The sequence below is a fragment of the Coregonus lavaretus genome (genome assembly GCF_964263955.1).
Source record: "Coregonus lavaretus genome assembly, chromosome: 8".
Lineage (NCBI taxonomy): Eukaryota > Metazoa > Chordata > Actinopteri > Salmoniformes > Salmonidae > Coregonus > Coregonus lavaretus.
In genome coordinates this window covers 25,838,794-25,851,676 of record NC_139995.1, presented here as the reverse complement: position 1 = coordinate 25,851,676, position 12,883 = coordinate 25,838,794, and the positions used below count along the sequence as shown (strand labels likewise).

The 12,883-nt window shown below is 47.4% G+C and overlaps 1 protein-coding gene across 1 annotated transcript in view; it reads left to right on the top strand.

Annotated features, from left to right (window-relative positions):
• Positions 1 to 12,552, top strand: part of LOC311134204 (chromodomain-helicase-DNA-binding protein 5-like) — a gene marked incomplete at both ends in the record, with an annotated part of 29,643 nt that extends 17,091 nt beyond the window's left edge. Inside the window, 30 exons of the mRNA XM_084167814.1 lie at positions 193 to 399; positions 630 to 841; positions 1,071 to 1,202; positions 1,328 to 1,442; positions 1,537 to 1,728; positions 1,911 to 2,111; positions 2,231 to 2,368; positions 2,571 to 2,692; positions 2,975 to 3,148; positions 3,265 to 3,406; positions 3,846 to 4,095; positions 4,203 to 4,327; positions 4,541 to 4,820; positions 5,259 to 5,431; positions 5,651 to 5,825; positions 7,053 to 7,139; positions 7,291 to 7,379; positions 7,468 to 7,601; positions 7,752 to 7,896; positions 8,147 to 8,312; positions 8,444 to 8,523; positions 8,726 to 8,945; positions 9,089 to 9,178; positions 9,285 to 9,449; positions 10,711 to 10,819; positions 10,934 to 11,066; positions 11,315 to 11,576; positions 11,700 to 11,863; positions 12,070 to 12,196; positions 12,428 to 12,552. Of these exons, the coding sequence (XP_084023940.1) occupies positions 193 to 399; positions 630 to 841; positions 1,071 to 1,202; positions 1,328 to 1,442; positions 1,537 to 1,728; positions 1,911 to 2,111; positions 2,231 to 2,368; positions 2,571 to 2,692; positions 2,975 to 3,148; positions 3,265 to 3,406; positions 3,846 to 4,095; positions 4,203 to 4,327; positions 4,541 to 4,820; positions 5,259 to 5,431; positions 5,651 to 5,825; positions 7,053 to 7,139; positions 7,291 to 7,379; positions 7,468 to 7,601; positions 7,752 to 7,896; positions 8,147 to 8,312; positions 8,444 to 8,523; positions 8,726 to 8,945; positions 9,089 to 9,178; positions 9,285 to 9,449; positions 10,711 to 10,819; positions 10,934 to 11,066; positions 11,315 to 11,576; positions 11,700 to 11,863; positions 12,070 to 12,196; positions 12,428 to 12,552 (4,734 nt within the window). The remainder of the gene's footprint in view (positions 1 to 192; positions 400 to 629; positions 842 to 1,070; positions 1,203 to 1,327; positions 1,443 to 1,536; positions 1,729 to 1,910; positions 2,112 to 2,230; positions 2,369 to 2,570; positions 2,693 to 2,974; positions 3,149 to 3,264; positions 3,407 to 3,845; positions 4,096 to 4,202; positions 4,328 to 4,540; positions 4,821 to 5,258; positions 5,432 to 5,650; positions 5,826 to 7,052; positions 7,140 to 7,290; positions 7,380 to 7,467; positions 7,602 to 7,751; positions 7,897 to 8,146; positions 8,313 to 8,443; positions 8,524 to 8,725; positions 8,946 to 9,088; positions 9,179 to 9,284; positions 9,450 to 10,710; positions 10,820 to 10,933; positions 11,067 to 11,314; positions 11,577 to 11,699; positions 11,864 to 12,069; positions 12,197 to 12,427) is intronic.
• Between the last annotated feature and the right edge of the window lie 331 nt (positions 12,553 to 12,883).

Below are 12,883 nucleotides of genomic sequence, written 5' to 3'. Positions count from 1 at the left end.
CACCAGTCAGTGTGATGATCCAGTTGATGAACCATGTTATTTGTGAGAATGCACTTGGCTCTCCATTATTAAAATAGACTGCTGGAAACAAAATGAAAGTGTCACTCTCTGTGCAGGCTCCCAAGAGAGAACAGAGATAGACTAATGAGGATAATACCATGCTGTCTCACACAACTCTCTTTCCCCCTCTAGTGCCCACCTCTGAAGGGGAAGGTACAGAGGATTCTCCACTGGACTTGGGGGGACCCCCCCTTACCAGCTGAGGTTCCCCCTGGCCCTGATGGAGAGACTGTGGACCTGCTGGTCAAGCCCCCCCTGAAGGGCCACCCGGAGAGGGAGCTGTTTGTCAAGTGGGCTGGTCTCTCCTATTGGCACTGCTCCTGGGTCAGCGAACTGCAGGTGAGACACACATTTGTCTGTTTGTCTGACTGCTGCAGAGGGGTTTGTCAGAGTTATCACAGTGTTTGAAAGTCAGCCATGGTCAAATATAGTGGCTTCCTCTCACTTTAAAAATCAAGTTTGCAGAAGTTACAAGACGCCACATTTGCTACAGCACATTGTCACAAATATGACAAAAAAATTCTGCAGCATTGTTGGTAAAGCCATGGTCTTTTCTGTGGTGTGTGCAGTTGGAGCTGTACCATGCGGTGATGTACCGTAACTATCAGCGTAAGAACGACATGGATGAGCCCCCTCCGTACGACTACGGCTCTGGGGAGGAGGAGCTGAACAATGAGAAGAGGAAGAGTAAAGATCCGCAGTACGCTGCCATGGAGGAGAGATTCTACCGCTACGGCATCAAGCCAGAGTGGATGGTCATCCACAGGATCCTCAACCACAGGTGCCCACCACAGACACACACACCTTCCTCTCCCTGGAGGGATATTCTCTCACCCGGACTCACGCTCAGCACTTGATATATAATGGAGTAAACTAGAGACAGGAGTCTCAACCTTACATTTATGTCCCAGGTTTGAAATGTGTAATTGCAACCTTTCCCTTTGTATTCTGAAGTTCAATCCAAAAGCTCACAGAGTTGTGATTGTCATTGTTGCTTGCGTTCCCTACAGTTATGATAAGGATGGGGATGTGCACTACCTGATAAAGTGGAGAGACCTGCCCTATGACCAGTGCACCTGGGAGGTGGATGACTTTGACGTCCCTGAATATCACAACGCCAAACACTCCTATTGGGACCACAGGTCAGTTCTGAACTCACACGTTCTCTATCTCTCTCTCTCTCTCTCTCACACGCATGCACATGCACATACACACAAATACATTTCACATGATTTCATATTTCATGACGTCTCCTGTGATTTGACAGGGAGCAGATGATTGGTGACGACCAGCGCCCTTTAGTGGTGAGAAAGGGAAAGAAGGGCAAAGAGGAGGAGAAGAGGAGGGAGAGAGAAATCCCTCCTAACGCTCCAATTATAGATGTGAGTGGGAATCATTACTAGGGACTAAAACATACTGTACTATTGGCTTAACAATAAACTGACACACCTCTGGCTGTTCTTTCTCTGTCACTAGCCTACCATCAAGTTTGAACATCAACCCTGGTACATCAATGCCACTGGGGGAACCCTGCACCCGTACCAGCTGGAGGGGTTGAACTGGCTGCGGTTCTCATGGGCACAGGGCACAGACACTATCCTGGCAGACGAGATGGGCCTGGGCAAGACTGTCCAGACCATCGTGTTCCTCTACTCACTCTACAAGGAGGTGGGTGAGGAGAACTGGCTCATACAGGATAGGGGTCTATTTGTTTAGTATTCATGTTCTATGACATTATTAAGTAAATACAATACAACACAATAGAATCAGGACTGTTGCGTATATTGTCAAATAGTGTCCTTAGTCATGACTTTAAAAGGGTAAGGCTGAAACATGTCCTCCTCTCTCAGGGTCACTCCAAAGGGCCATACCTGGTCAGTGCCCCCCTGTCCACCATCATCAACTGGGAGAGGGAATTTGAGATGTGGGCCCCAGACTTCTACGTGGTGACCTACACTGGGGACAAAGAAAGCCGGGCGGTCATCAGGGAGAACGAGTTCACCTTTGAGGACAGTGCAGTCAAAACAGGCCGCAAGGTCTTCCGTATGAAGGTATCCGCATAAACTACACTTACAATGTATTGAATCGCAGTAAACATCGACAAGCATGTAATTTACAGGCCAAAGGAGAGTGGTGGTCATATCTAGACTCTCTGTTTTGGTCTTGACAGAAAGACACTGCCATCAAGTTCCATGTGTTGCTGACGTCATATGAGCTAATCACCATCGATCAGACCATTCTGGGCTCCATTAACTGGGCCTGTCTAGTGGTGGATGAGGCCCACAGACTGAAGAACAACCAGTCAAAGGTAACCCAACACCTCAAATTAAACCAAATCATTCTACAAATGGATATAATTGGTCTTTATTTCTTAAGATCCAAATTTGGATTTCTGTACAACCTATGATCAATATCTTATCTATCTCCTCCCTTTCAACATCATCAACATTATGACTCAATTATATTTGTGGCTTGGTTGAGCCTCTAATGTCGCTGTCACTGTACCTCAGTTTTTCAGAATCCTCAACGGGTATAAGATCTACTATAAGCTGCTACTGACTGGCACTCCTCTGCAGAACAACCTGGAGGAGCTGTTTCACCTGCTCAACTTCCTCACCCCAGAGAGATTCAAGTAAGAGCTGTACTGTGCCTCCTCCTGTGGCCCTCCATTAGCCTGGCAGCCTGCCTATGGGGCCTGTTACCTGCTGCAGTAGCAGAGAGTAAAGACCTAATGCTTAGGGAAATGCAATGGTTACCACAGGGTCCTCCTTTCAAATCCCTGCTGGCTAAGGCTTACAGTACAGCCTAAAGCCATGGTAGATGCATAACATCGACTGGAACAAATGGGGAGTGTGCCGTCTTTAAATGGTGTCTATAAACTGTTTTGCTGTGTCTGTGCTCGCTCTGTGTGCAGTAACCTGGAGGGCTTCCTAGAGGAGTTTGCAGACATCTCCAAGGAGGACCAGATCAAGAAGCTGCATGACCTGCTGGGCCCACACATGCTCAGGAGACTGAAGGCTGACGTCTTCAAGAACATGCCTTCCAAAACAGAGCTCATTGTACGAGTGGAGCTCAGCCCCATGCAGAAGTTAGTTAGTCCTCTTCTATTACTTTTCTATTGGACCTCCCATTGTTGTATAAACCCCTTCTGAGTGGTTCCCCCAGGCCTAATCCTGCCTCTCATGTTTGACCTCTGATCCACAGGAAGTACTACAAGTTCATCCTGACACGGAACTTTGAGGCGCTCAACTCCAAGGGCGGGGGCAACCAGGTGTCCCTGCTCAACATCATGATGGATCTGAAGAAGTGCTGCAACCACCCCTACCTGTTCCCCGTGGCAGCCATGGTGAGGGAGGGAGGAGAGATGGGAGAGGGGGAGGGGAGAGGGTAGAGGGAGGGAGGGGAGGAGAGAGGGCAGAGGGGGGAGACCATGCTACGGGTTAAGATGTGGAACTGATGTTTAGGAGGACTTCTGTGTTTCTATGTGTGTATCAGTGGAGGCTGCTGAGGGGAGGACGGCTCATAAAAATGTCTTGAATGGAGTCAATAGAATGGTATCAAACACATCAACGATGTGGTTTCCATGTGGTTGACACCATTCCATTCACTCCATTCCAGACATTATAATGAGCCGTCCTCCCCTCAGCAGCCTTCACTGGTGTGTATTGTAGAAGTTTATAGGTTGCCAACATGCAGGTATGTTTGTTTTATCAGTGAGAGTGGACTGTCTGTGTGTGAGGGGCTGTAGTCTCTCATTGGGTTATTTGCTCATTGTGTATATGCAGGAGGCACCAGTGTTACCCAATGGCTCTTACGATGGGAACCAGCTGGTGAAGTCCTCAGGCAAACTCACCCTGCTCCAGAAGATGCTAAAGAAACTAAAAGATGAAGGACACAGAGTTCTCATCTTCTCCCAGATGACTAAGATGCTGGATCTGCTTGAGGACTTTCTGGAATACGAGGGCTACAAATATGAACGCATCGATGGAGGCATCACAGGGGGGCTACGACAGGAGGCTATCGACCGCTTTAACGGTAAGTTACGCTGCTGTTCTGTCTTTCTCCGCAGGGAGCAGCACAGACAGCACTCACACTCGCGTACACACTCACTCATTGACTGTGTGCCTTGATTCCTACTGCAGCACCGGGCGCTCAGCAGTTCTGCTTCCTGCTCTCCACCCGAGCTGGAGGCTTGGGCATCAACCTGGCCACGGCAGACACCGTCATCATCTATGACTCAGACTGGAACCCTCACAACGATATCCAGGTACTGTGGGACATGGTATCGAGTAACACAGGCATACTGTGCATACAGTATACTGTCTTCTGAATGGTTTATAACCCTCACAGTGTTATCTTGTTCCATTTGTCTTCCTCCTTGACTCTCTGTTATGTTTCTTTGTTTCTTCCTCTGTACCTCTCTCTGCCGCTTTCTCTTTCTCTCTCTCCCTCGCACCCTCCCTCCATCTCTCTGCTGCAGGCATTCAGCAGGGCCCACCGTATAGGTCAGAATAAGAAGGTGATGATCTATCGCTTCGTGACACGAGCTAGCGTAGAGGAGCGCATCACCCAGGTGGCCAAGAGGAAGATGATGCTGACCCACCTGGTGGTGAGGCCCGGCCTGGGCTCCAAGACCGGCTCTATGTCCAAACAGGAGCTGGACGACATCCTCAAGTTCGGCACCGAGGAGCTCTTCAAGGACGAGATGGAGGCAGCCGCTCGGGCCATGGGTTCCCATCAAAAACTCTGTAAGAATAACGGTACGCCCACTGACTACACTGTGTCACAATATAAAGCAATCAAGCTTCTAAATGTGCCGCTATTTTCAAGCATGCTGCTATAGTTATAGACACACAACCAAAGAGAGGGATAGTGTCCCACTCGTGTTACCAGAGGTGTATCTAGAGCAGTGGGCTTCAAAGTTGGGGTCGCGGGGGAACTGCAGTGGGGTCGCCAAATAAATACATGGAAATGTACAGAGTACAGATTATTGTATGGGATCAATATACAATTCACCCCAAGGGTTTAGCATTTCTGTATGAAAAAGGCAGACCTGTTTTGCTAGGAACATATAGTAGTTTTGAACTAAACATTAAACCAATTTGCATTCTTCTAATATTGTCTATAGATTTGAACTAGATATTAAGTAAACCAGCCTGTATCTCTCTGATATATTCTGATACTTGTGTTTACTCCAGGGGACATAAAGGATGGAGATGAAGGTAGTGTAATCCACTATGATGACAATGCCATCTCCAAGCTGCTGGACCGTAGCCAGAATGCTACAGAGGACACTGAGATCCAGAACATGAACGAATACCTCAGCTCCTTCAAGGTGGCCCAGTACGTGGTCAAAGACGAGGACGCAGAGGTGAGGACACACACTCACACACTCAATCAGCATGGGCGTTGTTATGTCTGGAAGTGGCTCTATTATGTATTCCCACAGTGTGTATGTGTGTCTATTCAGTATTCTCTCTTCATTGTATTCTCATTGTTTACCAGTGTTTATTCAGTAGTAGCTAACCATTTTGTTTACCAAGGAGTATCCTTGTTCAGTATTCTCACTGTGTGCGCATGTGTGTTTCAGGAGGAGCCCCAGCGGGAGATCATTAAGCAGGAGGAGAATGTGGATCCAGACTACTGGGAGAAGCTGCTGAGGCACCATTATGAGCAGCAACAGGAGGACCTGGCACGCAACCTGGGCAAAGGCAAACGCATCCGCAAGCAGGTCAACTACAACGACACGTCTCAGGAGGACCAAGGTTTGCCTCATACTGTACTGTACACTCTGGCCTGCTTTTCTCTTCTGCTTTAAAGGGATACTTTAGGATTTTGGCAATGAAGTCCTTTATCTACTTCCCCAGAGTCAGATGAACTCGTGGATACCGTCTCTAGCGTTAGCGCAATTGCTAACTAGCGTTAGCTCAATGACTGGACGTCTATGGTAACTGCTAGCATGGGTTGTGAAACTGCCTCTAACTTCCTTCATACTGGATGCAGAGTATAAAAATGGTATCCATGAGTTCATCTGACTCTGGGGAAGTATATAAAGGGCTGCATTGCCAAAATCCTGAAGAATCCCTTTACTGTAACAGTAATGCTATGCTTATTGGTCCCCCTCCTTTTAGAAAACATTTGAGTGAAGTTAGCATCACTCTAGAACAGTGGTATTCAAACTTTTTCAGTGGGGACCCCATTTTTTTTCTCCAGATTTTCTGGGTACCCCATTTTCTTCCCAAGATCTAATGACACTACCTTAAAATCGGTAAATGTATATTTTTACATCAACAAATAACCTTTAATTCATCGCATTTTCATCTTGAAAAGAAACCAATAAATGAATTTACTTAATAAAATTGTATTTTTCAAATGATCTTTCTCAAAAACGTTTGTATATTGATCCCATACAATAATCTGTCCTCTGTACATTTCCATGTATTTATTTGGCGACCCCACTGCAGTTCCCCCGCGACCCCAACTTTGAAGCCCACTGCTCTAGATACACCTCTGGTAACACGAGTGGGACACTATCCCTCTCTTTGGTTGTGTGTCTATAACTATAGCAGCATGCTTGAAAATAGCGGCACATTTAGAAGCTTGATTGCTTTATATTGCTTATAGCTTTACAGTATGTAAGTTGTGTAGAGTTCCTCTCATAACACTACCCCCCCATAGTTCAACAATAGGCATTTGAGACTGAAGGGGAAACATTTTAACCCATCTAAAGCAAAAGCACACTCAGAGACATGAAGTGTTGATGAAGTGCACAGTCCACCAGTGTAGTGGCTGGGAGGACAGAACAGACAGAGACTCTGCTGCAAGTCAGTAGTAGTATGTGTAAAGAATGCCTGCCCCCCAGTGGTGTAGTGGAGTAGTGTCAGTGTGCATGCCCACTGTAGCGGTCTGCAGTGCTAGGGCCCACCCCCCTGTAGGCCCCTGCAGAAGTGAATGCACTGTGCTGTTTCTCTCTGATCTGATCTGTGGCTCAGAGTGGCAGGATGATCTTTCAGACAATCATTCCGAGTACTCCGTGGGGTCCGAGGACGAGGACGAAGATTTCGAGGAGAGGCCGGAAGGTGGGTGTCAATGAGACCTGCGTAATCACTACGTTATAGATAGCTAACTCTCTCAGTGCCTGCTCTGCCCTGTGTAGATGGGCCTGGAACCTATCATTGGTAAGATGTTGCTGAGGCACCTGGCTGATGGTGGGGGGGTGTTTCTCTGTAGGTGGGCGCAGGCATTCTCGCAGGCAGCTGAAGAGTGACAGGGACAAACCTCTGCCACCCCTGCTGGCACGCGTAGGGGGCAACATCGAGGTAAGGAAGAAAGCACTCTGGTTTTATTGTAGTAGACAACATGTGTATGCACATTGATTTGACTAATGGGTGTAATGCCCTGTGCCAGGTGCTGGGGTTCAACGCCCGTCAGCGGAAGGCCTTCCTCAATGCCATCATGCGCTGGGGAATGCCTCCTCAGGACGCCTTCAACTCTCACTGGCTGGTCAGAGACCTGAGAGGGAAGAGTGAGAAAGAGTTCAGGTATTTAAAGCTCCTCCTGTACTCAGCTGCATCTCAACAGTCTCTACTGTTCACTCTTATATACGAAATGCAAGACAATGTCAGTTCAAGTATCTTTGTTACTGGGATCGGAAATTGATTGGCTGTATGAATGTGACCCTGTCTCTCTAGGGCCTACGTGTCTCTGTTCATGAGACATCTTTGTGAGCCGGGGGCAGACGGGGCGGAGACCTTTGCAGACGGGGTTCCACGAGAAGGGCTGTCCCGCCAGCATGTCCTCACCAGGATCGGGGTTATGTCTCTGGTCAGGAAAAAGGTACACATCAACCAGTCATCCAATGACTCCATAGTTACATTAATAAAACCCAACAGCAGTAAGTTAGCCTCCTAATTGGGTTGATAAATGTCTTGTAGCCTATGTTTAGATTGAGTAAGGCTGGTTCTCTGCCTCTAGCATCTGGTTTTAGATAGCATGCCTTCAATAAAATGAAACAAGTCTAGAATGGTGGAGAAATCCAGTGTCTTCTGTTGTTAGATTGTTAACTCACTGTTGTGTCTGTATCCAGGTCCAGGAGTTTGAGCATGTCAATGGGAAGTACAGCACTCCAGACCTGATCCCTATTGGACTGGAGCTGAAGAAACTGACTGAGAGTCTGTCCTCTGACCCCAACACCCCTGTCCCTGCCAGCCCTGCAGCCACACCCCAGCCTCCTGGAACTCCTGTCCCACCAGGTCAGAGTCACATCCTCACCCTGTCCAGTGTGTGTGGTATGTGTGTGTGTTTCAGAACTCATCTTAGTTCATTAGATTCATTAGACAGGAAATGAGAGACACTGTTGGTGATTGTTTTGCTGTTTTTACAGAAAAGACGGACTCGATCTCAGGGCCTGCTGAAGACAAGGAGCCCACAGAACAAGAGTGCAAGAAGCTACCAGAACTGGAGGTCAGAGTTCACGCTTCTTCTGAAATGTCCCTTTATTCCCCTTTCTCTTATCCTTCTCATCCCTCTATCCTTTACTGTCTTCATACGTCTCCCCATACATCTAATTTAATTATTCTTATAATACAAAAACATATGCCACCTTCTAACTGGCACCTTTAAAGTAAACTGTCTCCCTCTCCATCTGTGATGGTTGTCTCTCCAGACTCATGTTAGTACAGAGTCGTTTTCCCAGGTAGAGAAGACGGACATCGTTCCTGACAGTGATGAGACAGCGAAGGGCAGCACAGAGTACAAACCAGTCTCCTCAGAGGAGAGTAGTGAAATGAAAGACACACCCTCCACACTGATAGAGCCATCCATCAATCCTAAAGAGCCTCCATCCAAACAGACAGAGCTGTCGTCCAATCAAAGCTCACCAAAAGGTGAGTGGTGCATTACATGGTTATTATAATCATATGAGATGTAAATGGTTGGTGTAATGGCTTTGGTTTGTTCCACTTCATAAAAATCAGTTGGGACATGTCTCTGTTCTGATGTGGTCATCTGTCTGTCTATTACCCCCTAGCGGAGCCCTGTCGAGAGACAGAGAAGTCCTTAGATAAAGGAGACAGTGATCCTGCCCCAGCCAAACCTGAGGAGAAGGAACTGAAGCCAGGTATTTGCGGAACAGCGAAAAACATTAAAACCTTGTCACTCTTCGAGTGACACTTTTTGCTGAACGTGGAACTAAAAAATTTAAGCTTGTCATTCCATTTCCTTAGTTGTTTCAGACGAGGCCAAGAGCGAGGACTTGCTAGTGCCCGAGGGACGGCTGAATGGAGAAAAAGAAGCACAGGAGGAGACAGAGGATGTCAGGAAGGAATTACTGGAGAAGAATGGTTTCAAGATGAGATTCATGTTCAACATCGCCGACGGAGGCTTCACAGGTGAGGGATGAGCAGGAGACACAGCTAAGGTGTAGGAACACTACATACACTACATGACCAAAAGTATGTGGACACCTGCTCGTCGAACATCTCATTCCAAAATCATGGGCATTAATATGGTCACCCCCTTTGCTGCTATAACAGCCTACACTTTTCTGGGAAGGCTTTCCACTAGATGTTGGAACATTGCATCCTAACTGGGTTGAGAAATGTCTTGTAGCCTATGTTTAGATTGAAGAAGGCTTGTTCCCTGCCTCTAGCATCTAGTTTTAGATAGCATGCCTTCAATAAAATGAAACAAGTCTAGAATGGTGATGAAATCCAGTGTCTTCTGTTGTTAGATTGTTAACTCACTGTTGTGTCTGTATCCAGGTCCAGGAGTTTGAGCATGTCAATGGGAAGTACAGCACTCCAGACTTGCTTCCATTCAGCCACAAGAGCATTAGTGAGGTCGGGCACTGATGTTGGGCGATTAGGCCTGGCTCGCAGTCGACTTTCCAATTCATCCCAAAGGTGTTAGATGGGGTTGAGTTCAGGGCTCTCTGAAGGCCAGTCAAGTTCTTCCACACCGATCTTGACAAACCATTTTTGTATGGACCTCGCTTTGTGCACAGGGATATTGTCATGCTGAAACAGGAAAGGGCCTTCCCCAAACTGTTTCCACAAAGTTGGAAGCACAGAATTGTCTAGAATGTAATTGTATGCTGTAGCGTTAAGATTTCCCTTCACTGGAACTAGCCCGAACCATGAAAAATTACTTGTCATACCTCAAGTAGTCTATGTCACCTCGTTCTCTTTCAGCCTTCATAGCTGGTATTAGTTCCTTTCTTCTTTGACAGAGAAATCCTCATTGATGAAGATGTAGGACCCTTTAAGGCATTTGTCTTTTTCAAAGACTGCAAGCTTATCCTGTGAGCTTGTGTGGCCTACCACTTCGCAGCTGAGCCGATGTTGCTCCTAGATGTTTCCACTTCACAATAACAGCACTTACAGTTGACCGAGGCAGCTCTATTTTACGAACTGACTTGTTGGAAAGGTGGCATCCTATGACGGTGCCACGTTGAAAGTCACTGAGCTCTTCAGTAAGGCCATTCTACTGCCAATGCTTGTCTATGGAGATTGCATGGCTGTGTGCTCGGTTTTATACACCTATCAGCAATGGGTGTGGCTGAAATATCCAAATCCACAAATTTGAACGGGTGTCCACATACTTTTGTATATATAGTGTAGATGTATGATCTGATGTGTTACTATATCTCAGAGCTGCACACCCTGTGGCAGAACGAGGAGCGGGCTGCCGTGTCATCTGGGAAGATGTATGATATCTGGCACCGTCGCCACGACTACTGGCTGCTGGCTGGCATCGTAACGTATCCTTCCTCTGCATCTAACAGAGCTGTTCAGAATTCGCAGTGTGCAGGTCTCTCTATTTGTGATGTGAAGCCCTTTTATCATGTTTGTTTTCCTTTACGGGGGAACCTCAGACATGGCTATGCCCGCTGGCAGGACATTCAGAACGACCCACGCTATGCCATCCACAATGAGCCCTTCAAGACTGAGATGCACAAGGGAAACTACCTTGAGATGAAGAACAAGTTCCTGGCTCGCCGCTTTAAGGTAAGATGCTTGTTGTTGTCATACAAACACATTTGTGAACACCTTGAATCTGAATAGTGGACGAGACAACTGAAGGCAACATTCAATCTCCACATCTCTCTCTCTCTCTCTCTCTCTCTCTCTCTCTCTCTCTCTCTCTCTCTCTCTCTCTCTCTCTCTCTCTCTCTCTCTCTCTCTCTCTCTCTCTCTCTCTCTCTCTCTCTCTCCCTCTCCCTCTCCCTCCCTCCCTCCCTCGCTCTCTCTCCTAGCTGTTGGAGCAGGCTCTGGTGATAGAGGAGCAGTTGAGGAGGGCAGCATACCTGAATATGACCCAGGACCCCAGCCACCCGGCCATGGCCCTGAACACTCGCTTTGCTGAGGTGGAGTGTCTGGCTGAGTCCCACCAGCACCTGTCCAAGGAGTCTCTGGCCGGGAACAAGCCAGCCAACGCCGTGCTGCACAAAGGTCTGTCATCTCCCAGTGTGTACACAGCAGCAGGACTAAAACACTGTCTACAAACTCAAGATCTGGGTGAATAATAATTAAGCATTGCATCAACTGTAGATAAGATTGGATACGTTAGTGCGTTCTCGTCATTGACAGTGTGTGTGTGTATGTGTTTGTTCTGTATGTCTGTGTGTGTGTGTGTTCCAGTACTGAACCAGCTGGAGGAGCTGTTAAGTGACATGAAGGCGGATGTGACGCGGCTTCCCAACATGTTGTCCCGGATCCCCCCAGTGTCTTCTCGTCTGCAGATGTCTGAGAGGAGCATCCTCAGCCGCCTCACCAGCCGCGGTAACGAACCTCCGCCACAACAGGTACTGTACAGGCATTGGCTCTGTTATGGTGATAGGTGGGTTAGGATTGGTACAATTAGATTAGGTTTAGTTTGGTTGGTTGGGGCAGGATTACGTCCAGGGTACTGTAGGTTTGTCTAGGTTTGGTTGGGGTGAGTTGTTTTAGTAAGTCGTTTTGATTGATTCCGTCATTGACAGGATGTGTAAAATGTTTACTCTACCTCCAGCCGTTCAGCCAGGGCTCATTTGCCTGTTCCCAGATGTACAGCACTGGTTTTGGGGGCAGCTTCCGGGGAACTGCAGGAGAGGCCATGGTCAACTACAGTCAGATGCCCCTGGGACCCTACGTCAGTGGTAAGAAGCCTGTCTCTGCACGACTGTTACTGTAAGATAAGATGTTTCACCTGAACAGCCGAGGACAGAATGCATGATAACTGAAAAAGAGGGAGCACTGTAAGATGAACTACTGCTATGCTTCTCTTTCTAATAATATATTAGGGAATAAATAGCTTAAAATATTTCATTTGGGTCATTTATTTTGCTGAGCACCCTTTGTTTGGTATCCCTTCATTCCCCCCTTTCTAGTGTCCAACGGCCCCCCACCCCCATCCAGCCACTTGGACAAGAAGTCCTGCGACCCCCTGAGGGACGTCACCACCCCTGACCTCAAGTCAGGCAAGCCCAGCGATGTTATCTGTATTGAAGATTAGATCAGCTACTCCAAAACTGATCTGGTGTCAGCCAAGCCCAGGGATGTCAACTACTATATCAATGATTACAGAATCTCTGCCCCCCCCCCCCCCCCCCCCCCCCCCTCCTCCTGCTGTCCTACATGACATGGCTAACCCACCAGAGAACTCCTAAAGAAGCTCTCCATCTATGGAGCAGAGGATAACCCTAAGAATATTACACTGATGTATCTGTCTATCGTATCAATTGCACTTCTTTCAAGGATTCTTCAACATACTTCATGCAGTAGCTATTTGCTTTTATGACTTAGGTTGGTGGGTCAAGCAGAGGAACTGTCTATTAGGATGTAAG